Source organism: Fistularia commersonii, chromosome 2 (assembly GCF_037954325.1).
Source record: "Fistularia commersonii isolate RoL2024-O1a breed Wild chromosome 2, RoL_Fcom_v1.0, whole genome shotgun sequence".
NCBI classification, from domain to species: domain Eukaryota; kingdom Metazoa; phylum Chordata; class Actinopteri; order Syngnathiformes; family Fistulariidae; genus Fistularia; species Fistularia commersonii.
In genome coordinates this window covers 13,932,858-13,958,345 of record NC_141285.1, presented here as the reverse complement: position 1 = coordinate 13,958,345, position 25,488 = coordinate 13,932,858, and the positions used below count along the sequence as shown (strand labels likewise).

The window sequence follows — 25,488 nt, the reverse complement described above, 5'->3', positions numbered from 1 at the left end:
CCCCTGACTTAAACCCAATACAACATCTCTGGGACATTATGTTTTGGTCCATTAGGCGCCGCCAGGTTGCTCCTCAGACTGTACAACAGCTCAGGGATACCCTCACACAGATCTGGGAGGAAATGCCACAAGACACCATCCGTCATCTCATTAGGAGCATGCCGCGACGTTGTCAAGCATGCATACAAGCTCGTGGGGGCCACACAAGATACTGAAAAGCATATTGAGTTGCAGAAATTAAGTTTTGCAAAAAATGGACTAGCCTGCCACATCTTCATTTAACTCTGATTTTATGGTGTCTACACAATTGAGCCCTCTGTAGGCTGAAAACTTTTATTTCCATTAAAAGACTTGGCATCCTTTTGTTCCTAAGACACTGCCCTGTCATTATTTGTATAGATATCCAACTTCATATTGAGATCTGATGTATCTAATGTGTTTCTTTAAAGTGCTCCTTTAATTTTTGTGAGCAGTGTATTTCCTCTGGGGTGTCACAGCCACAGCTGACCGGTCACACTTACTATGCTTTCTTGTTAGATTGTCCACACTTGTCATCTCCATTGTTTTTTTTTTTATTTTTTATCAGAGACAACATATGAATGCATAATTTTACCTGAATTATAACCTAATAAAACTGACTTATTCCTGCACATAAGCTTCCTTCCTTTCGTCATTCATTCTGTTGAATAACTCAATCTATGTAGTACCCCTAGTGGCCTTTAGGTGGGTTACACTTAGTTCGACTTCCTGTAAGTACTGCACCATTACGTGACCTTGGTGATGATGAATGGTGTGTGTCTACATGTGGACTCCAAATAGACAGTGCTTTCATCACCTTGCAGTTTGAAAGTGCTTATCACTGGATTACATTCACCCATAGGCTCAAAAACGATGGCGGCAGAGCCGCCCTGCAAAGTGCTAATCAAGCCATAGGGAACTAGAGGGGTTTAATGTCTTGAACCACCAACCTTCAGACTGGAGGGATGTGAGCTGTGGCTCATTCTACTAACTCAACCACAGCTGTTGTGTGTTTTTGTTTGTATGTGTGCATATGTATCAAATGCAGGGGGTGACAGAAAAAAAAAATGGATATATAACACATCAGCAAGCTTTGAATGGAATATTCAAGGACCCCACTCGTGTGATGGAGAGGTTCTGTGGTTCCCATGACGGCCGATATAAATTGTCTTTTGGAGAGGTTGCACATTAATTCAGATAAGGGTTTTGAGAGAAGTGGAGAGTGATTTTGAAGCACACTATTGAGAAGACTGAAGGATTGACTTTTTGGTATTGGTCACTACCATGTTACTTTAAATAACCCTTTCTTCAAATCTGTTTAAAGATGCAATGCATCTTGAGTCAATCGGTCATGGTTTGCTTCAGGATGATATTTACTGGATAATGTAGCAGCTGAGTACCCAGTAGGAATGGCCAATATTTACATTTGATTTTTAAACTGAGGGCAATAGCATAAGAGCATACAACATTTGAGCGTGTGTTAAATTGTGAAATATGAATCTGCAATTATTTCACTGTATCTTTGCCAAAAATCCTTTCAAAATTAAAAAGCAAACTGTGCTTCCTGATAATAACCATGAAACCCGATCTTCCATATCAAGTACTAAAAACTCCAACACTAGAAGCACATGCGAGTTGTGTGTGCAGGGCATGTGACGCTGTGACGTTCTGCATATCTGTTATGTGACTGGGCTTGCTTTAGTTCACGTCAGGGTTTCTCAGGTTTCACTCTTGGTTCTTCCAAAACATTTGGTTCATTTTCTCCTGCCAGATCTTAGCTGTGTCACATGAGGAGACCACCCGGGAGATCATGTCAGACGGGGGGCTTTTCAAGGCTGAGATAATCTATATCAAGGATTCAGTAGATGGAGGTACAGGAAATAAAAATCAACCAGAGGCTACAGCTGATGTGAGTACTCAGATTACTGTATGATATCTCACGGTCAACATTATTACAATACGAAACTTGAATAACGGCAAATATTTTTGAGATTGGTAATATGAAACAGCACAACTCATCCTGTTCAGTCAACGGGTTTAATCCGGCTCACAAAGCTAAAAGATACTAGGCTTCAGGGGTGAATTAAACAATAGGTACAATAATAGTTATGTCATGATTTTACCCGTCTGGCCCACTCGAGAATAGATTTTCCTCCATATGGGCCCTGAGCTAAAGTTAGTTTGAATGGCCTACAGTGTAGACCATTGTAGACTCTACACATGATGTTTTTCAAAATAGTAGATGTACTTTTATTGTGTAAAACAGTGCCAACTGTCTGTCATACAAAATAGATGTGGAACTCAAAAGGCGCATGCAAAACTCAAATAAAAGTTGTCTAATTTTCTCTTTTGTACAGATGAAGTCTGGTTTCCATCACCCAAGCCTCTCCGAGATATCTCCTTCAGCAAATGCTCAGTCCGAAAATAAATTCAAACATGAGGCTACCGGAACTGCCACTATGGAAACAAATGCTAATAAACACAGAGGTGTTTCCCAGCAGTGTCGCGATACCTCAGGACATGCTGAGGTTAGCTCATGTGACTTTTCTCAGGGGGTGTTTCCCACACACCCTGCAAATGTGTTTCCCAGCATGGCCTCTTCCACAGAGTCCATCTTCTCTGTGGGCTCAGACATGGAGAAGTGTGGGTCTGTCACAAAGCTCTTCAATGTAATCTCTCCTGTCTCCTCAAGCCAAACAGTTTCTCCATGCTCCTCTGTGCTCTCTGGCATCTTCTCCCCTTCTGTGATCCAGATCAAAAGGCACATTCTTGCTCCTGGCTCCAGTCTGGTTAACATACCTCAAAACTGTTTCTCATCCAGTGAGAGCCTCTCTTCTGTATGTTTCCAGCCGCCTCCTTCACGGCACCGGCCTCCTCTTACCCGACTCTCTCTCCTAACTGCAATCCTAAGAAAAGGCCGCCTTCCTGTTCTTTCTTCTTCTTTGCAGAGGCCTTACACCCCCTGCTGGCCTGTCAATCCTGTTACTTTGAGTTTTTGTAATGCCTGCTCAGCTGCTACCAGTGTGGCCTCTGTTCCACTGGAATTTTCATCCAAGTTCTCTTCATCAGCATCTATTGACTGTCAAGATCATGTCCACAAGGAACAAAATAGACGCGTTACTTCCCCTCCATCAGTACAGTATATTGATCAAAGAACCACATTGAAGAGATGCTCAGACCCAAATTTCACAAGATCAGGGCCAAGATCGGAGCAGGTTCTTTCATCCCCGCCAGCTACCCTGCCTATACTTTGCTCAAGATTAAAATCCATTTCCCCATTCCACCGTGAAGAAATGTTCCAATGTTCACAATTCAGAGAGCAGCAAAACTCTATTTCTGAGCCATACACCCCTGAGCTAATGCCCAGTAATGCTCACATGGATCATGAGGGTGAGGTGGATAATGGCTTTAACAAACAAATTTTCTCATCTCAAAAACCTGTCAATAAGAAAGTGACCGCTGAGAAGCAGAAACTAAGTTGGCAGCCAAATTCATCCCTGTCAAAGCTCCAGCTGCTTTCTGAACGACTGAGATCACCTTCCCCCTGCCTTCCTCATCATCTACCCTTTCAATCACACCCGCCTGACACATCAACATCACCTCACCGTCTTTCACAAAACTTCCCGGGAAGGTGTGAGTCAGAAAGGAGTGACATGTCATCTCACAGTTTTTACAAACCTCACACATTGTCTGCTTCTCGCTACACACCCATCGTCTTTACTGGATGGCCATCACCCAGCAGATCTCCCACGCCTACGCCCTCTCATGCACTGCCAGCTAGAGACTACAGCCCTTCTCCTTCATTCTCTCTGCGCTCCACCCCCTCCCCCAGGCCAGGGAGTGGAATATCAGACACCAGTGAGGGTAAAAAAAGAAAGGTAGCCACTTTGACTGTCACATGCTTGACTGTCATTTACAAACTCAGAATATTATTCAATACCCTCTCTGTGACATACTGTTCCATGTCTTACGCGAGTTACTCAGTTAAAAACAGATTTCATCCACTTGATACGTGGCTATCAAGGGCTGTTCCTTATGCACTTGTATGTTGAATCAGTTTATCTTTACTGATATGCTGTACAATGATCTTGACTGATGAAAATACTGAATTTTAATCAGAGATGTCATGTTTCAGGGAAGAGATCATTGCTATATCAGCCAATCAAGTTAAGGTTTGAGCCAAACATGCTACAGTCCACTTTTTGATGCTTCTGTGTGCTTTTGACATTGGCCTCACTCTAATATCAGTGAGAGATATCAGTTTGAGTTATGTGTTGTGAGGCAAAGTTAGTAAAAGTAAAAAAAAAATATATATCAAGGAGTTCTTGTCAGTTAGAAGCAGGATCATCACTCATTCTGTGATGATCAAATGCATGATATTACCAAGGCAGCTGGTGTTGATCTATAGTCAGTAGAGAGGAAAGTCCAGGGGTGAAAAGACCAAAGGAGAATAAAAACATGAAACCTGTGATGTTTTTTTCAGCTTTGTGGTGTCATGACAGTTGACACTACATGGAGCCCAATATTGCTTGTCTTCATCCTGCCGCCATTTAATGATGACTGTAATTGGCATTGAAATTGGAGAAGAAATCCACACTTGATTTATTTCCTCCAAAAAATACTTGCAGAGTGGAGAAACAAACAGCTGCAGAATTGAGAGGCTAATGTTGCTGGTTAAATTTACCTCAGCTACACTGTCTGTACAAAAGCTCTTCAGGATGATAATGACTATACTGTCTTGTAGCATGTATTAGATGCCACAGAGTTGCTTGTTGGCGGTGAATGATAATGTGAGCCATTAGGTGAAAGTATGAGAAATTTTCACATTTACTGCAGAGCTGAGGCTACAAATGTTGTTCTTGTTAGTCAATCTGAAAGAGATTGCCAAAAACTGCCCAATTTGAGAAATGTATCATTTAAATATGGGAGAGTCATACTTTAGGACTTCTTATCATGTTTATGATGAGATATTTTGATTAATGGCAACTTTATTTCAAGAGTCTAACATACCATGGATGTTTATTGACAGCTAAATCTGAGCAGGAGAAAATTGACTTTGTTTGTTTAGGCAGTGTTCTACCTGGTTTTGGGAAACTGGAGTATAGGTCACAATTTTGCATAGAGATAGTTAGTAGCTTACAGCAATATGAGATTACTTAAGCCCAAAAATATGAAATTCTTCATTGCATGTTTTGAAATGTTTAACAAAATTCAAACATTCTCTCAGTTTACTGTACATTCATTGTCTGGTGTCTGTAAACTACAGCTGCACAAGATTAAGTCAAGCTACAAATCCCTTGCTGCAATTCCTACAAACACCCTTCTGTTGGATCAACAGGTAAATTAACTTATTCATCTCGACTCCTACTAATGCATCTTGTACCCTTATTGAATATTTCATCAGGCTGATGATATAAGGTAATGAAGTTTGAAAGCTTTACTTGGGGAATCATCTAATGGATGTACAGTGGGATTTCATTCTTCATCCATCACTCTTTATAGAGTTGCATCAAAATGGGGACAGGTTTCAGATGGTCACAATAACAATAATAGCACAAACTATAATAACAGTACTTGAATTATTGAAAATGCTATCAGCCTTAACAGAGACATAGAAACACAACATCATGTTTTATTCAGTGCAGTTTGTTGGAGGTAAATCCCTCTAATAATAATATAAAGGATGAATGTGAATTGCATGGTGGATATATTGCAGTGTTTCCAAGGTTATTAAACAATCCCAATCATACAGCAATCTGGGCAGGACAAATCACTGCATTGGTCTCTTTTGTATTTACAGGCTATAGATGACCAGGTGGAGAGAGAGGTCACTCAGCGTGACACACCGGAAAGAGGTTTCACGTTGGATAATGATACACATGCTGAGGTATTCAAGCAAACAGCAGATTTGTCAGCATGTATTTCCAGATAAGATTGGTGAGAATTTTCATGATATGCTTCCCATAGATGTGTTCTCCTGCTCAGCTCCGGCAGCAGTCAGAGGAACTATATGCAACGATTGATGAGATATTGGCAAATTCCATTCCCCCTGTGAGTCATCTTACTTAAATACCTGTGTATAATTAAACATGAGAAACACCGATTTTGATGATGAATATTTATCAGGCTGTGTTGCAAAATTTTAGTGCAAGAAACCTTCCTGGATGTCAACCACTGACACAGGTTTGCAGGTACATTTTTCATTCTTTACACAGTATTTAAAGAACACATTTATATGAGAATATCTAACTTTTATATGATCACATTAATGTAGACATTATGTTTTCTGTCCATTTGTTTGTTTTGTGGGAATGCCATATCTCAGAAATGTTTTCTTCAAATATGTTCTTCAGTCTTGAAAAGTCTTGAAAGACTTCAGTCTTGAAAGACATCAATGATATTAGCATGTTTAATCTTACATAACTTAAAACTGGTGGCAGTGATCGTTGGGGCGGACTATCAAGGTTTTGATTGAAAAGCATTGATCTTTATTGCCTTTTCATCATAACATGCTGTATAAATTTATATTCACTTAAGAGCATGCAAGCACAGACAGACAGACACACACACACACACACACACACACACACACACACACACACGCACACAGACAGATTCATGAAAATTTGAATGGTGGAAATGTAACTAAAAATGTAGAGTAAAGTCACTACAAATTTATCAAAATTCAAATTGGAAGTAAGATAAAAGGGAACTCTCAGTGTTAAATCATCAGCAGGAGAAATGAAGTGGCTTTCCTTCTTTATCATTCAACACTGAAATGAAACTTCCATGTAGTTTTCAGGGAAAATAAGTATGTGTGTTAGTGCATATATATTTATGGAGGAGGGTGTGCCATCCATAAGATAGCATGAATTTGATGCTTGTCAAAGATTGAGAGAAGAACAGTCACCAGTTCTGTTGATAATACAGATGTCAAACGAACTGCAAGAACACACATCCTCAGCAGAACCTTGATGTTAATTTTCTCCTGCAACACAAAAATTGGATGAAGATGTAAAAAACACTAATCATCTATAGCGCTCAGGCAAGTTCAGGAAGTCACTGAGGAATGGTTTTGACTTTTGTCTTTCAGTCACTTTCGGAGGGTAAGTGTTGCATGTTTAAGGTGGTTACGATTTCAGTGTTTCTATTTTGCTTCCAATGTTGATCTGTTTAGCATTTTTTAAATGCATTCATTGATTTATTTTCACCTGCATTGGCAGAACTCATCATTTGCAAAGAGCTTGGGACGTGAAACCAAATATGTGAGTCACATTTTTGAACTGCTACATGCACAATACCAATCCACTAATCCCTATCAGGCTCATAGTTACAAGACGCAGTTTTGACAATGGGGTGAGTGGGAGGGGTAGTCTGCACTATTACTATTACTATTACTATTACTATTACTATTACTATTACTATTACTATTACTATTACTATTACTATCAGTACTGGGAGTTAATGGTAACATTAATGGGAAAATTGATTTTTCAGGTCTAATAAATATATACCCACATTAACAACAGTCATGCACTGTCTGGTGCTGAAAATCATAATGTGGGAAGAAATCTTAAACTTGACTACATGGCAGAGCCTGGTTTGATTAAGCACTTCTTTGTCATTATATGAAATTAGGTTTGTTATGTCACTGGTGAGATACCAAACAAATAAACTGAAACCTAAATGTTGGTGAAAATGGAACTGGACGCAAGTATAGGATCCATTACACGTAGAGCAGCTTTTAATTCATGTGTAAATCTCACTTTATAATAAAGCTGACAATCAATGACTTTGTTTAATCATAAATGAAACACATTTCTCTCAAATTTCTTGGATATTTATAGTGAAAATTTGCATGAAATAATTTTAATAATAATTTTCAGCTATGACACCAATAGACTCATTGATTTTCTCACTCGTAATGTACTCAGGCATCTATTTGTACCTTGCATCCATCCGTTGATGGTGAGAGAAAACTGGGGGAAGCCAAAAAGGTACACCGTGTTTTTATCTAATTAATGAGACAATACTGCACCTTAAAATAAACTGCAAATAGAACCAGAACATTTACAAACTGAATTCTTCTCTCCTGTTAAAAATACTAAATCCTATTTCCAGACAAAACCTGGGGTTATTCACCCTATGACACCCATTCCAAGACTGATGGTGGAAGACAAGAGGTACCAAAACTGCTATCCACAACCTTTTGTCAAACAGACCAACAAAACAGTAAGTGGATGAACAATCTAAACTGTATGCATTCACTGAATCAAAATTAATCCGAATTATTTTTTTAAAAAGGAAATTGATTAATATTATTCCTATTTCATTTTTGGTTGAGGTGGTTTGCGATGACAGATGGAATTTAGATTCTCCTGCGGATGTCGGAGTGCCTGAAACCCAACAGAAATGATGGCAACTGTCCTGTCTAATTTTTTTTTCAATTACACATATTAAATATAGTTAAATTTTACCCTTGTAGCACTATTACTGTTATATCCTTGTATCCTGAATACACAAAATATATGTCCACCTGCCTGTGGAGGGAGCTCTAGCAGTGAATAAGAATAAGAATAAGAATAAGAATAAGAATAAGAATAAGAACAAGAACAACTTTATTAATCCCGAAGGAAATTGCAGTGCCAGAGTTACAGAAAATATAACAGTAATAAATAATAAAAGAAAGGCAGAATTAGAAATAAAAATAAACTATAAACTATAAAATGTTTCAGTGAATCTATAAAGTGTCTTAGTAAGCAGTGATAAAACTATAAGTGTCTTAGTAACAGAACAGAAGTCCCACAGCTCATTGGGTTGATGGGTTGTTAGCATAAAGATTGCATGAACTAGGATTTTTTTCTCCCAGTATGACCAAGATGGGTCTCTGGAAAAGATGATGATTCATTGCATTAACTTTGAATATTCTGGAGGAGGCCCGTTAAGCTCAGGCCATCACAGTTGGACACTGCAATAACTCCTCCTCCTCTGGTCATCCTACTAACAACTAGCTAGAGACTCACAGTTCTTATTCCCTGCTGTGTGTTACAGCTGTGCCTCTGTTTACAGTTTCACGTGACCATTTACCTCCACAGATTATGCATAAAAGGGCTAGTTGATCAGATATTGACAGTCCCGCTATGGGATTTCAAATGCCATCTTATGTCAATACCCCAAATTTGAAGATGTCTCGTCTTCAAGTATGTATGGTCTAGCTAAAGATCTTGTCATAAACAAAATGCAGCCAGTGACATATATATTCTATGGGCACATCGTGTCCATGCTTGTTAACCATACTGGCCCACTTCAAAGTCACACTTAAGTGGTCATACATGTGCAATGGACATGCACATGCCTATTGCCATAGCAGCAAGCCCAACACCATTAATGCTATTGCTGAACAGACACTCACATACTCACATCAAAGCTGACCATGTACATGCAACTGTTGCAGGAGATTCATTGAAAATGCAAGTACTGTCTCGCAGCTAGTGACTAGTCTGCTGAATCCTGCTTTCACATTGTTTTGTAATTCATTCATAATCTACCGCTTACTCTACTTAGGGTCCCAGGGATGCAGGAGGATATATATATAGTATACATGACAAAACTGTTATGTGCAAATGCAAGCTCAATGGAAGGCCAACAGAAATGAAAGTGTTGGCTTTCTTGCTGATGAGCTGTCATTTAAAGCCTATGCTATATATCTATATTTTGGTTAGACCTGTGAGGAATTTTTGTGAGTTGAGGGACTCAGTTCAGGGACTCAGAACTCAGTTTTGTGAGTTCATTGTGCAGTTCAGGCTTTTGGACTGCAATGTGTTCCTTAACACAGCAATTAAGTATTGAATTACGATTTTTTTTAGAACAGGTTTTGTACAAAAAGATGACTGGAACAATGCATACATATACCAAATTCCTGAGGAGGCACAGCATTATTTCCAAATTGAGATTACTTATTTTTCAATATAAGCACATATTTTATAATTAGCATTTGAATACCAGCATACAATTCAACATGAACAAGATGTCAGTTTTTTTCCTTTGGATCCTAGTTACTCACTCCTCGTTGCATTTCATGTCCAGCAGTGTTTTGTGGTTGAAGAGTGAAGAAATTCAGTTTGTGAAAACCATGGAGGAAATGCTGGAAGGACATTTTCCAGAACCACTGGTCTCTGACGTGCAGTGTCATGGCTGATGGTCAAAACATGGGCTCCATCTGTTGCCTCTGACTGACACATCATCAGTCCCTGGTCAATATTGATTTGCATTTGTCATCTTTTTGTCACAGCCTTTACCCATCTTGCTGTGGGAGAGGAAAAAAGTAGCAAAAGAGGTGCATTCTAAAAGCTTGCTGACAGAAACTTGTGAGGCACTTACTGCGATGGATTTATCATCACTGTTTAACCTGCCACTCTATGAGTAATATTTTCCTTCTCAACAGTCTTCTCAATCCCTTATTTAGCACCAACATCAATATATGTACAATATTGGATGTAGTAACACTGCTCTGGTATCAACATCTGAGGGGATCTGTTCTCCCTGTAATGTTTCACATCAGACACTTGTTGGGCACATAATGATGTGTCAAAAGCAGTGGCACCAGTTCGGTGATTTTAGCATCAAGCCCTAGCAGTGGTGATGAGATGGCAATGAAAGTCAGCTTCACTGTAGATTCACTCTATCCTATCTGTGTGACATTTAGATCATTTATCCTCCTTACGGCTCTCTTGCATGTAATCAATATCCTGCTTCATCACACAGTGTGAAGAGCTGTGTGATAGTGTTTCTCACTCTTGTCTTCATTTTGACATGATTGCTCTTGATGAGCTTTAAAACTAACTCTTACAAGGCTGTGCCTTGAGTAATATCACTTTTTCCTTTACTTATTGCAAGCAAACATTTTTAGTTGCAAAATACAGTAGGCCTTTCCTTTAAAACATTTTAAATACATATTTTAGGCAAGGGGGTGTGTTTGTGACATGGCCAAACAGTCAATTGTTTTCCATAGTGATAAAGCAACAAGAAAATAATTTTTCTCCTCATGTTAAGTACTATGTACTGTACAGCTGGAGAGCCCTCAACAATTCTCTGTAACAACCCTAAATGATTTGCTGATTTTAGAGAAGTTCAATTGAGTGCAGTCAGAGATAGATGAGTGTGTGACAATTCATCAGACCAAATCTCTGCGCCATGCCTTGTCATTTGTCATGAGATTAGTTATGTTTCTAAAAAAGACAGTGTTATTAGTGTGCCAAAAAATAATGGAGATATAATGGAAAAATTTTGGAGGATTTCACAATTGTTCATGATGTATATTATGTACATATTACATAATCGTGTTTCATCTCTCTTTTCTGCTCAAACCATCCTGTAAAACAAAAAGAAAGAAACAGTCATTGGAAAACAACACTCAATGCGGAACCTTGCTGTATACTTCTGCTAAATTTTAATCAATTTGTTTTCATTTTAAAATCACATCAGTGTCTGTCGAGGTGAGAATTTTGTTTTAGAAGAAGTGCTCTGCAACAAATAACAAATTATCTGCAGGTTTATAGATAAATGCTTCAATTTTAAAAAAGTGTTGATGAGTATTGTCAGACCGAAAGGTTGGCGGGTGACAGGATACGGCAGTTGTTATTTTTTACTTCCTTGTTAAGTGTATGTTCTATTTTTATAACCCTAAGTCTCATTATTGAAATACTCAGTGTCATGAAGCTGGTTCCAAAACCTCTGTTCTTTTTCATGTTTATCTGATCAGGAAATTTTGAGCTCTTATACCGTTATTCTTCACTTGATCCATCCAAAAATGTTCACATCTCATCTCTTGTGCTGCCATTGATTCTTATCCACCGATTCTCTCTTTATGTTGGGAGGGGCCAGTTCATGCTTCTGTGAGTCAATGCTGTAAAACCAACAATAATATAGGTTCAACAAGTTCAGATGAAACATTTTTCTTTTGCCTTTCTCTCTTCTGAATCACCCGGAGATTTTTTGGTTTGTGCCTTCTGCTGAAAGGGATTGTATGATGTCAGGCCTGAGCCTGAACACCAAGTGCTTTCAGAATCTTTCAGATATGTGGTGCAGCTCAATGCACTGGTTGAGTTTGCTTTGTTTTCTTCGTAATGTGCCTGATATTCCCAACTTCATTCGATCAGGTAATGATCCAGCTATGAATTTGCTCCTGTGAACTATTGCAGAGACTGTAGGTTGTATATTTTATTTTAACAATTAAGAAAATTCAGAGGCTTGAAGAAACTGCCAATAAATTCTAAACTGTCTTTTGTCTTTTGACTGTATTTAGGCTTTCAAAAAAAATATTTTTTTTTTCGTATATTGAATGAGTTATTGTAATCCACTAACCTCAAACAAAACTTTATTGATTGAAACATTTTATCTGATTATTCCCTGATGGTGATAATGTGTAACTGTAGTGGACATCCTGAAGTCAGTCTTCGATGTTATCCGGGTACAATCAGCGACAAAAGATGAACAGATTTTTAGAATAGCGGGAGGTTTTTGTCTGACAGGCCACTCACAAAGCAGCAGCAGCTGCTGCCAAAATTGTCTGAAGCTGTGATAACTGACAGATCAAAGTAAATCATTGTTACCCGTGACCGATCAATCGACCCGTGTGAGGTAGCAAGACAATGAAAAGGATTGAAGTCATCAAGGAATCCTTTATATTTGGACAATTTACCATTTATTCGTAGGTTAGTGGAACTGCTGTCAGGGAAGTATTTTACTTATGGCTGTCAGTTTTTATAGATGGTTCCATGTTTCACAACCATTCAGACACCAGCATAATCACTTCAGGGGCACTGTATGATGATTGCTTCCTTGTCTGAGGTCAGCATCACTATATTTTGCAAGGGCCTGAAAATTTAGAATTGCCAAATATGTGAAGAGGAATGAATTCTGTCAGGTTTAACATGGGCAATATATGGTTCATACAACACAACAATGGTCAATACCTTTGCCCTCCATTCAGAGAACTAGAGTTCAGTGGTGGCAAGCAAGCAAAAATAAGAGACCCTTGTAAGTAAATGACATTATGTTGGTTCAATGTCATGACTAGCTGTTAGGTGTCCACTGAATGCACCCTTCAAAATAACAAAAAAAAAACAAAAAACGTATTGAATACAAAGCAGATAGCCTTAAGGGGAGATTGTGACAACAAAAGAAATATTAAAAATATATCTAAAGATAAATTTTTTGTGATAAATAAAAGAAGTATAAAGGTGGAGCCTCTGTGTCAATGGAAAGGTCAAAGCTCCAGTCTAACTAGTCATTGACACTCCTGTTAGTTGTCTTCAGTCATAGTCCCAATATTCAAAGTCCCTACTCTCAGTCCCAGATTCCTGGCTTTCCTCTCCTCTCTTTGCTTCTGAACACGCCTGCCTCCTCTCCTTCTTCGACCCAAAGTAACCCAATTTCCACTGGTACCCTGTAGGTTATTGGCACCAATGGCTGTTGTTGTTAACCCAGCCTCGATCGATCTGGTATGAGATTCTTAGGTTTGATTCGCATATTTAGTTATCGCAAAAGTTTTACAGTGGATGCCCTTCCTGACACAACCCTCTGCATTTATCTTAGCTTGGGACTGGCTCAGGGAGACACTGGCTCGTGCCCCCTTATCCCCTTTCTCATGCATATCATCACATTTCCTGCATTATGACGATTCTGTAGTATGTAGTTTATTCACATATGCAAAGCAAAACTGTATGATGCAGGTCATCTAAAGATACAGTACATTTGTTTCTTTTTAAAAATACAGCACAATTCACTTTTCTTCTGACAAATCGAATTTTCCAAAATGAATAACGCCGCCTAAATGAACTGTGTTTTGATTGTTACTCCACAGTGATTGCGATAGCACATCAATGGCCATTCCAACCCATTGCAGTATTTAATACCAGTACACCTCTTTGCTGTAATCCCATCCCAGCTACAGAACCATACTGTAGTATTGAAGTGAGATTTTAGGTCACTCTTTTACAAAACCAATTAAAAGCTGTAAAAGACAGAAATGCCATTGACAATGCACATCAGAATATTGTTTTTCAGCTAATCTTCATTGGGTGAGGTGTCTTTTCAGTTCAATTTAATAGAAATTAAATATAGTATACAGTGAGTAATTTAGCATCTGAACCAAGTAGAAAATTACCAATTATGATTAAGTGCATTATGAATATTCAGACCCAAAACTATGCTTCAGGGAGAATTATTTTTCCATTTGATTTCAGACTGGCGTGAATTAACTCTAAACAGGAAATGATGGACAACCGCTCAATTTGACTCATCTTACTTGGCTATCTTTCTAAATGATTATATATGTAATTATGATTATAATTATTTATAAATATAATTATGATTACATTATTGCAGTTGTATTCTTCTACATTCCAGGGGGAAACCATGAGTTTGGAAGACCCAAGACAAAGTGATAATTGCAGTTCGAAAAGCCCCATATCGAGGGAGGAATGTAAACCTGGAGGAATTACATCGTCAATCAATGACCTGCAGATTACTGAACCTGAAGACCACATTGAACAAACGGGGGCAGAGTCTTCAACCTCAACTGCAGGGCAGATCGAAGCCCTGGAGACTCATTTTTGAACACCAAAAGTCAGCTATTTACAGATTGTAAGATGTTTTCATATTTTTTTTCAAATAAAGATTTTGATACTGAACACTAGTTTTTGGCTCCCAGAAAAATTACAACCCTTAAATACCTCAGATACATTTTTAGATGACTGAATTATTTGGATGAAATAAAAAGAACCCATCCTCCTCAGTCGTTGCTGCACCTGCCAAGCTCTTGCAAGGAAAAAGGGAATAAAAAAGTTCACAGTAACTCTTTAATCATTAGGGGAAAAACAGCCCCGGACTCCATGACATTGAAGCTTGTACATTTATTAAAGCTTGAGCACTAATCAAACAGCCAATCATGAATGTTGACACCAATGTCTAACTTCCTTTTCAGTATTTGTAGATGTTCATCCATGTAGAAGATGCTGACATAAAGCAATGGCACTACAGATAGTATTTTGCTTTGATGTAAGACGAGGCTGTGATTTGCTGATACTATTTGGCTGGTTGTCTTATGTTTATGCTGTACCGCAATTATACGTCTTACGGTATATGACCGGAATAACTTTACAAAGTTATTTCTTTAAAAAATTGTATTTGGAACTTGGGCTCTACAAATCCTATGTATGGCAAATTTGCAAAAGATAATACTTACAAAAACAGTTTATTCAGCCAGCATCTCTATTAAAATAGGAAACGCTGTACCGAATGTCCACTCGAACTGAAGTAAATACTATAGTTCACTTTTGGAATGTAGGAAATCCTGAAACAAACTCATTCATTGATAAAGGCTAAAAGAGAAAGTTTCAAGTTTGAGTGTATACATTAAGGCTATGGCTTGACAACCTTTACATAGGTCAGTGCCATACAGAAGAAGTGATTGGTCAAAAATTGTTGTTCAAGCAATAGCAAATATTATCTGTGTTAACAGCTGTCTTAACAGCTGTAATCCATGATAGGTATAACTATACAGTATGCTGCAAAGTATTTCATCATAAAATGCAATAAATGGTTTATACTGAACTTGTCAAATGGGCATTTTTTCCTATCCACGAGTAGCAGAAATGAATTGCATTCCACTGTATTTTGTATAGATATAGTTGGAATGAGAAAATATTGAGTTGAACTGAATAATGGTATCATCTGTGATTGTAACTTCGATAAAAGATCTGTCGAGATTCCCCAACTTTGGAATCCTATCCATTTTATCACTGACATTTCCACCAGGAAAGGAAATTGCAAATTTGTGATTTAAAAGTAAGCTTGAATATAGGTACGAATACAATTGGGGTTGAGGCAACACGTACATGTTTGACTGGAGAGAAGGAAATGTTTTCATTTGGTACACTGGGGAATGAAAATGGTCTCATATGTTGGGGAATCCTCCACCTGATAAGACATACGGGAAAAGAAAAAGTAAACACTCAAACTCCAGGAAGCAACCGAAGAAGCTGGAATTTAAAGGCAGCCTCTAGGATGTCTTTTGTACCCGTTGTGGATTTCACACACACCCGGCTGTTTCGTGAGAATTACACAATCCATAAACAGAATTAAGGCTGTTGAATCTGGGGCATAACAGTATTCACCATCAACAACGATTTTAAATTCAACATCCCAGGAACAAAAATTAGGAAATTTATTAGTTGATATTTAATTAATCTTAGTTTTTGTCTGTATTATTAGAGCATTGATTAATACACTGGACAAAATGTTACATGCATTTTGTGCCAAAATACAAGGTTTATCACTCTGACTATTTACTTACCCAATTCCAATAGGTGGAATATAAGTGAGGAATGCCATCGCTCTGCAGCCCTTTTCCCATCTTTGCACACCTCCTCCAAAAACTCCTCAGGCTTGTGCTTCTGAACCATAACAAAAAAAAAAATAAGACGCCAGTTTTTGAATCTCCTCTTTTAGGATATTTTGGTTATTATTATGTTTTTTTTTAATTTAATTCCTTTTGCATGAAGCAAATCAATGGAAATATTTTTGTATGGTAAGTGGTCTCAATGTATAGAACATGTATACGCCATGCAGTTCCACAGTGCTTTACACTATTACAAAGTCATTCAAGGTGCTAACCAGGCCATTATCAGGAACTTGGGGCTCAGTGTCTTGCCTAAAAAACCTTAGACATGCAAGGAGGAGCCGGGAAGTGAACTGCCAACCTTACATTACAAATGACGCCCATTCTATTAAAGCCACAGCCCCCCCCGTTGTTGCATCTTTAAGAAGCATATATTAGAAGCCCTGGTAGAATTGCTACTGGACGAGCCTGTCTGTAATTTAAACTTGAAACAATAATACTCAGGTTTCCTAAGCCTTTTGCACATTTTCCACATGTCTTGGGGGGTAAACTACATGATATTGTGATAACATTTTCAGTTTTTTGGTGTAAAATCTAGTCATTACTACACCAAAGAATTAAAGGATGAAAACTTCTAGGATGTACATATTGTTCTTGCATTCTTTTTCTGTGTTGTGTCCGCAGATTGCCTGTCAATCACATGGCTGTCATATTTTAAAAAAACCCTTTCCACTAACAGCCTGGCAATACACTATTTATATTGTTGATTAGTTCTAGTAGTGTATTTTTCAACCTCACCGTTCCTGATGTTGCCCATTGTCATCCCTGATGTTGTTTTTGACTGCTGTGTATTTATCTGCTATCTATTTATTTGTGGACATTTTTGTCTTGCTATCTTCTGTCTTCTGCCTTTCTATTCATATTGATAGTCTTATTTATTTCCTTTTATTGACATTATAACTGTCATGCTACTGTGACAAAGGAATTTCCCCAATGGGGATCAATAAAGTTTATCTTATCTTATCTTATCTTATCTTATCTTATCTTATCTTATCTTATCTTATCTTATCTTATCTTTTCAGGGGGAAACCAGACCACCTGATGAGAGCTCATGTTCACGAGGTATATAGGAAGTACAATGACCAATCCAGCTGCTAACTGATGCATCAGCCTATTAGCCTTTAAAAAGTGTTGACATTTTGCTGAATCCATCAACAAAATTCATAGTTTATATTCCTTTTACTTAAAACACTTAAAAGAAATAATTATAGTTTACCTGTAGCAAATACAGTTTAACACGTAAACTGACTGATGCTGTGTGTTAGGTGCTTTTATTTATTTTTGTATTTGCATAGAATTACAGATTGAGTTGGTTGATTTGTCGCAATTGTCCCAGTGATGTTGTTCAACAAATCTGTGACCGCGGTTTGTGAAAATCTCTAACTCTGCAGAATGATTTAAAATATTAATTTCATGGTGTAATAGTTTGCATTAATTTCTCTGCTGTTGTTGATGTTCCTTGAAATATGAATATGGGGTTTGAGACAAAAGAGAACAAAAGTAAAACTTTCCTCAATTTCTGAACCCACAGCTATATCTTGCGGGTTCTGTAGCCCAGCTGTGCCAGGCAGTGGTAAACAGTGGATCCATACCCACATCCTATTTTCCCAGTGTTTGAAATATCTCCAAAAAAGCATCAAGATTTTTGCCTTTTTTCACCCACATCAGCATGTCATAAACTGAAATACTTTAAAACTGAAGTGCTCTAAAATGGATAAACAATGTTTTTGAATCTATCCATCTATAATTCAATTTACATTCCAAATATGGGGCAATGACCTCATTCATCAACTGCATAGAAAAGGTTAAAAAGTCTTGCATATGAGGAATGAGATTTACAGTGTGCGTAAGTACAAAAGAATCTGTTCTTATCAAACATGTTGACACCTGTTGATGAATCCCACCTGTCCAAAACGATGATGCTCATGCATATTTAGCCTAATTTGCATTCAGAAACGCCTCCAATCGCCATATATGGTAGCGCAATCTCTATAAGAAGGCGTGAAGCCCCCCGCTTCACCAAAATCATGGTGTGAAGAAGAGCAAATTTTGGTGACATAATACAAGAGATTGAGGTTCTTTTGGGGCAGGGGTGGGCAAACTTTTTGGCTCAGGGGCCGCATTGACTTTTAAAATTTGACAGATCGGCTTGGTCACTACAAGACACAATACATATAAAAAATAAAAACCCATTTGTTAATAGTATCTGACATTTGTCTGAATATAGTCTGACATTTGCTTTGAAGATAAAACCAGCTTGATTTTGAAGGCTCTGACGTTTGTTTGCATTTCATGCACAAGCTGGTTTTTCCCTTGTAGCTTCATGGCCAGCTCATTCATGTGTGTCAGTATGTCCATGGTAAAGACTAAATCACAGAGGTAATCTGCTCACCTCAGAAAAATTCTCAAGTGTTCTCATGTAGCTCCAAAAATTTAATAATCTCCTGTTTTAGCTCCCACATTCATTGATCCAATTATTCACATCAAGTATGAATTCTGTACCAATTTTTGGCGAGCCGGATTAAAAAGAAAATGGGCCGGATGTGGCCCGCGGGCCGTAGTTTGCCCACCCCTGTTGTAGGGAAAGATGAAACATACCACAAAATACTGTAATGTGATGTGGGGAGACTGGCTGGTGTAACCTTTCCAGTATCCTTTTGCTCCTGTAATAGTTAGAATTTTGTGAGCCTCTTGAAGCCTAATGCTAATAAGCCCAATTGTTAGTGTGGATGTTCCATGTTAGTACTGTTGTATTGCACCAACTTGTTTGGTATTTTGGCATAATAGAGGGAAGCGTGTGGCGGCAACGTAAGCCTAATTGTTCGCATTGTGAATTACCCCTAAACCCATTCAATGACCCTCTATTAGAGAGCCATCCTGAGCGTTAATCCTGTGATTGGCCATTGAAAACCCAAGCTTCGGCACAATAGTGTTTTGGATGATTTAATGCTAGTGTGACAAACAAATGAAACGATTCAGTGTGGGAGAAGGTAGTGATCAAACGAGTATCTCGGCCCAAAGATGCAAATTATTTTTCACCCATGGATACTTGTATTGCTAGCATCACTGGGGATTTCATATTCTCATGTGAAAAATAACCATATGTAGCCCAGAAAATAAATTTGAACTTTTATAACACTCAAAAGTCAGCCGTGATTGAGCCGTGTGTTGCTCCAGGCCACCGGGCAACAATGTTCACTAGAAACACAAGTGTGTCACAGAATATTTGTGCATTGATTGAATTGAATCCTTTTCTGTATATGTAGCTGAATTCATTATGTGATGGTGCTTCTATTGTGATGTGGGTCCAATCTATGGCTCCGATCATGTTTGGCAATCCATCAATGGTTGTTCAAAATCAGATTGTTGGTGATGGTTGCATGGCAACCTGATGCAAGTTAGGGCCAAAGAAATTATTGCATCCAAACTGTCGGTATAATTCTGGGTGCTTCTAGTTTTAAAGGGCCACTAAAGCCAAACGCCATGCCTGTAGTTTTCTTTCAAAAGCATCCAAAACGTCCATGGGAAATGTGTGAAAGGCAGGAGATGCTGGATGGTCTCCTGCGAGGATGCCAACAAGCTTTTACTGCAGAAGTAGCATCTGATGACAAAAGGCTGGGTGCCAGCATGATCATGGAGGAAGCTGACAAGGAGTCACCCAGTTAGTCAATGCAGGAGTTCGCAAGTCTACAGTGAACAGCAGGTGACAAAAAAATGGAGCTCCTTACAACAGATGCTCCCTTTCTATTAGCACAGCAACGGAGTTACTGAACGCATACCAGCGACTTTTGCCGACTCCTGTCTCTTCACATCTTTGTTTATCTTAATTTTGACTTTTATCTTCAGTATTATTCTGCTCACAATACTCCTGGTTTCAATAGGCAGGGTTGTAAAGGTGACATTTTTTTAATTGAAGGGTAAAATGAATGGGGCCGAGCCCAGGTACAACCTGTGGCATCACTACCCAGAGTAATGCAATGAAACAACAATGGCAGCCTATGAGTGAAATGTTTTTTTGACAGTTTTATACAAACTAAGATATGTTGACAGATTTTATTATCACTTAATTGTCACATAAAAAAAATGACATGGATAAAAAACCTCCTGGTAACCAGGGATCCCTTGGTGTGTTGTAGTCGTAGTTTGGGTTTTTTGCTTATGCATACACACGTACACACATTTAGGCATGTTCCTATGCACAAATACGAATTGACGAATCTTATACTTTGTGTGGTATTGTTCGTACGCATTCTATACTCCTGTGCTTATCCATAGTTGAATAATGAGTCTCCTGGAGCCTCAGCTTTGATTCTGCTGTACCCCTTTTTGATCATTTTTTTCCCTCAAAGTCAGTCACTCAGATATGAGTGGGATGCTCAAGAACATATCCTGGGACAATTACTTTGAGCTCTGACTAAAAGAGTTCATTTTTCACAGGTCATAGAAAACCATTCAGTTGTACAGCACAAAATGAAGTAGTAATAAATATTGTTCAAGAACCTGAAAATATTATCAACAGCTTGAAAAACTCTTAACCACATGGCATTTATCTGGCAGTAAGAATTAAATGAGAAAACAGCTACAGGTTCTTATAAAAGTAATAATTTCACAATAAAAAAAGGGAAAACTATATACATGGTTCTTAAAAATAGTTTAGGTAAGCCACCACCATGGGAAGATTTTATCTTTAGGGGGCAGAGTTCAATCACATGATGCTGATGCATGATGTTATCAAGGGAATATTTCGTTTGAAAACAGCCGACCAGTTGGTAAAACAATTTTTACATTGCAAAGAATGCTATAGTTTAGGAGGTAAACAGGTCTAATGTCACAAGGTCTTGCCGTTGGATTTGAAATGGCCTGTGCAGGTGCTGGAGCTGTTAATTGGTTATGAAAATAAAGTATTGGGGGCTAGGGGCCATGGAGTGGAGCTTCCGATTTTGATCACCGGAACCTTAAAAGTAGTGGGGTAGTCAGATAGGCACTTTAATGAAACCTAGATCACCAGGGGTTACAGTTGTACTGAGATGATTGTGGTTTACTTTGAATGGAGGATGCTTTACTTTGCATTATCGCTACTAAAAATGTCAATGTAATTTTCCGTATTTCATTTTCTCTATTCTCATTTAGTGTCACAGAGATATAACACCGTCAAAACATGTAAAAAGAGAGAAAATAGTTACAGTTAAAAATCCTCAGATAATACATTTTACACAGTAGTAGTAAATGAACTGAACTGAGATTTGGACTTTTGCCATCCAGTTACAAAGCCTCTGGAGCTTCATTTCAGATTTTCCTACATCATAATAATTTTTTTTGCAAAAGAGTGACAAGAACATCATTAAGAAGCTTGATGTATTTGTCCACCATTGTTTGGCTGGATAATGGTGGTCAACAATGGAACAGTGCCCGCCCATCTAAGGCACTGAGTCTGTCTAAATTTGCATAAAGGCCATCAACAACCTATAACATTTCAGATTTTTGAACTGCACTCCTTAGTAATCAGAAATAATTCATGAATTGATCTATCAAATGAATATGACAGATCAGCCACGGTGGCAGCTCCATTAAGTATCATTATAGTCACTTGGGAGCATCTAGTTTGTCTTGAATATAATCATAGTTTTTGTAAATTTAGGTAACATGCATCAACTAATATTTGACGATACGAGACATAAAATCTTTGCTAATATTGAAAAATTATTATGGTCATATTATGGTTTTATAATTGCTGAAGTGGGTGACAGTCATCTTGATAAGTTCCGAATGAAGTTTTGAGGTTCTGTTTTCCATCAGGATAAAGAACCTGTGTCTGAACAGGTTTGGAAAAGGATTCCACTGCAAGAAGACAGCTGTAATAACATGGAATGGAAAATACACCAAATAACAACAATAATCCAATTACACAGGAATACTCGAGATAACAGTAGATTTTGGCCAGAGGAGGTAATCCTGTCATAAAATGTAAATATTTGGTTGGCTGGCATTGAAATTCAGGACCACGTTTATCCCTAAGTCACCAAAATAACACAATCTTCAGACAATATCATGGTTTTTCAGTTGGCTCTGGAGTATTGATGTCATCCTGCTCTCCCACAAACTGTGACACCCTGCAGCACAACATTTGAGACAGCGAAATCTACAAGGATCACAGATCTCCTGCCCGCTAGGACCCCAAGATACAGGACTGTAATGCAACTAATCTTAAATGATCACAGTCTTTCTGAACTGCAACTCCTTTTAAACCTGGCAAGACTGATGCCATATGAATCTTAAGCGGTGGAAACAATAGAGATGAGTAAGAACGCAAGTGAGGAAAGAGGGTTATATTGGATTCCTTTGTATGATCTGTCAAAATTGACAGTGTAGTTTTCTGAATAAAGATTTTTAAATTCAATAACTATGATACATTTTTCTCTCTTTGATGTAATACATGTGAACAATATTTTTTTTTTTTTATGATCATCAACATGGTAAACGCATCCAAAACATACTACCAACGGCAAAAAGATTAAGGTCAGGAACATCCAAGCAAAAAAAATATGAGCAGAAAAGAAAATTTAAATCAAAGTGAAGGAGAGGATCAAAGAAATGTTGCAAGATAGTCAGGTAAGTCAGGAGAGATAAAGGAAGAAAACTGATTGCTGGGATCCGGGGCCAGGGCTCTGTGTGCAGCTCCTTTCACCAGTGAGTCTGATTGAGCAGGTGAATAGTTTCAGCTGGGGTGCCGGCACACCTGCGGCTCATGAGGCCTTGTCAAGCTGAGGATAAGAGGAGCCTGCTGCCAGCCCTTCAGTCCCAAATTGTTGGTGGTTTCTTCCTTGCTCCTGTATGCCATGGCTTTCCAGCTCACTGTATCTCCTGACATCGCTCTTTTCCAGTTCCTGAAACAATCCTGCCCCAGCACAGCTCTTCATTCATCTTCCTTGTCAAATAAAGTGCTTTAGACGCCTTACCTCCTAAGTGTCCTTGCGTTTGGGTCTGTTGCACCCTCCCAAAAACATGACACTGGAGTTGGGCTTGAGAATAACTCAATGTAGTGATAAGAAAAGACACTAAATTGAAGAGTAGCAACAGGCTGGGATGGAATTAGGTGAGTAGATTTAAAAAAAAAAAAAAAATGATCCTGACTGTTTAGATCGTTACTAATCTCTGATTCCACCTCAAAAAGCAATATGTGCATCATCACACTGGCATTTATACGTACATCGAGGTTAAATGTATTTTTAATTCAGTGAATAGGCTGCATCTGAAATGAAATTAAAAAGATATAACAGTACAATGTTTTGCCTCAGACAAGCTATGCAAGTGAGAAGAAACACATGGTTGCACACCAGTTGTATACAGTGGGGGGAAAAAGTATATGGTCAGCCACTAAATGTGCAAGTTCTCCCACTTAAAGATGAGAGAGGCCTGTAATTTTCATTATTGATACGCTTCTATGAGACTGAATGAGAAAAAAAAATCCTGAAAATCACTTTTTTTTTTAAATGAATTTATTTGAAAATTACAGTGGAAAATAAATAGTTGGTAAAGAACGAAAGTTCAGCACAGTTCTTTGTTATATACACTTTGTTGGCAATGACAGCGGTCAAATGTTTCCTGTCTTAACAAGGTTTTCACACACTGTTGCTGATATTTTGGCCCATTCCTCCATGCAGAGCTCCTTTAGTGCACTAATGTTTTGGGGCTGTCGCTGGGCAACAAGAACTTTCAACTCTCTCCAAAGATTTTCCGTGAGGTTGAGATCTGGAGACTGGCCATGCCACTCCAGCATCTTGAAATGCTTCTTACGAAGCAACTCCTTCGTTGCCCGGGCAGTGTGTTTGGCATCATTGTCATGCTGAAAGACCCAGACACATTTCATCTTCAATGCCCCTGCTGAGTGAAGGTTTTCAGTCAGTCACATAATACATGGCCCCAATCATTCGTTCATTTACATGGATCAGTCATCCTGGTCCCTTTGCAGAACAACAGCCCCAAAGCATGTGTCCACCTCATGCTTCACAGTAGGTGTGGTGTTATTTGGATGCACCTCAGCATTCGTTCTAACACGACTTGAGTTTTTACCAAAAAGTTCCTATTTTGGTTTAACTGGGCCATTGGACATTCTTCCAATCCTCTTCTAGATCATACCAATGCTTGTTCCCATAACTACTCCCATAACTACTCGTTCCCATAACTGCATTGTATGGCTCATCAACCTTATCCCTCTATGGTTGCTGCAATTCTGGACATCCCCCTTATTCTTAAACCGGGACCATTACACTTTGTCTCCATTCTTCAGGCATCTTCTCACTCTCTAAGATCCTGTTGAATAATCTAGTCGGAAACTATACTGCTGCCTCTCCTAGACACCTCCACAGGTATATCAGGACTCACTGCTGTTCCACTCTTCAATGACTTCCTCACATGGTAAATGTCCTCCATAACACTGGAGCTTATTCAGGATGATTCATGGTGTTTGTACAGATATTTCTAATTAACAGAACTTTATTGTTCAACTGCTCCCGTGAGAGCTGGAGATCATGGCCTGATGAGGCCAAAAGAACCACATCTGCAGAAAGCAGAGACTCTATCCTTTGGCCACCAAACCAGACCAAACCACACTTTGGCTAAGCCTAGAAATTCTGTCCGTAAAAGTTATGAACAGAACAAGTGACAAAGGAGTCCTGGCGGAGTCCAACTCTCACCAGACACTGGTCTGACTTACAACCGGCAATGCGGACCAAGCTCCGATACATTCATACAGGGACCGAACAGCCTGTATGTATGGCTTTGGTACCCCCTACTCCCGGAGCACCACCCACAGGATTTCCTGCGGGATACAGTGGAATGCCTTTTCCAGTTCCAGAAAAAACACATGTGGGCAAACTCCTATGCCCCCTCGAGGACCCTGCCGAGCTACGAGCTACAGAGCTGATCCACAACCAGGACGAAAACCACAGTGCTGCTCCTGGACTGCGGCACTGTCTCTGACATCCATGCAATGTGGCGGATGCGTGTCA

General features: G+C 38.6%; 1 protein-coding gene across 5 annotated transcripts in view; it reads left to right on the top strand.

Moving 5' to 3' along the window:
- The window catches only part of mlip (muscular LMNA-interacting protein), a 28,205-nt gene extending 12,572 nt beyond the window's left edge, over positions 1 to 15,633 (top strand). For 4 of the 5 annotated variants that reach the window (XM_086168543.1, XM_086168560.1, XM_086168552.1 and 1 more), the window contains 10 exons: positions 1,790 to 1,927; positions 2,376 to 3,896; positions 5,285 to 5,356; positions 5,819 to 5,905; positions 5,986 to 6,069; positions 6,165 to 6,209; positions 7,242 to 7,283; positions 7,953 to 8,015; positions 8,140 to 8,250; positions 14,428 to 15,633. In XM_086168543.1, the coding sequence (XP_086024669.1) occupies positions 1,790 to 1,927; positions 2,376 to 3,896; positions 5,285 to 5,356; positions 5,819 to 5,905; positions 5,986 to 6,069; positions 6,165 to 6,209; positions 7,242 to 7,283; positions 7,953 to 8,015; positions 8,140 to 8,250; positions 14,428 to 14,637 (2,373 nt within the window). In that variant the 3' untranslated portion in view covers positions 14,638 to 15,633. The remainder of the gene's footprint in view (positions 1 to 1,789; positions 1,928 to 2,375; positions 3,897 to 5,284; positions 5,357 to 5,818; positions 5,906 to 5,985; positions 6,070 to 6,164; positions 6,210 to 7,241; positions 7,284 to 7,952; positions 8,016 to 8,139; positions 8,251 to 14,427) is intronic. The other variant, XM_086168576.1, reaches the window with a different exon arrangement.
- Positions 15,634 to 25,488: the final 9,855 nt, after the last annotated feature.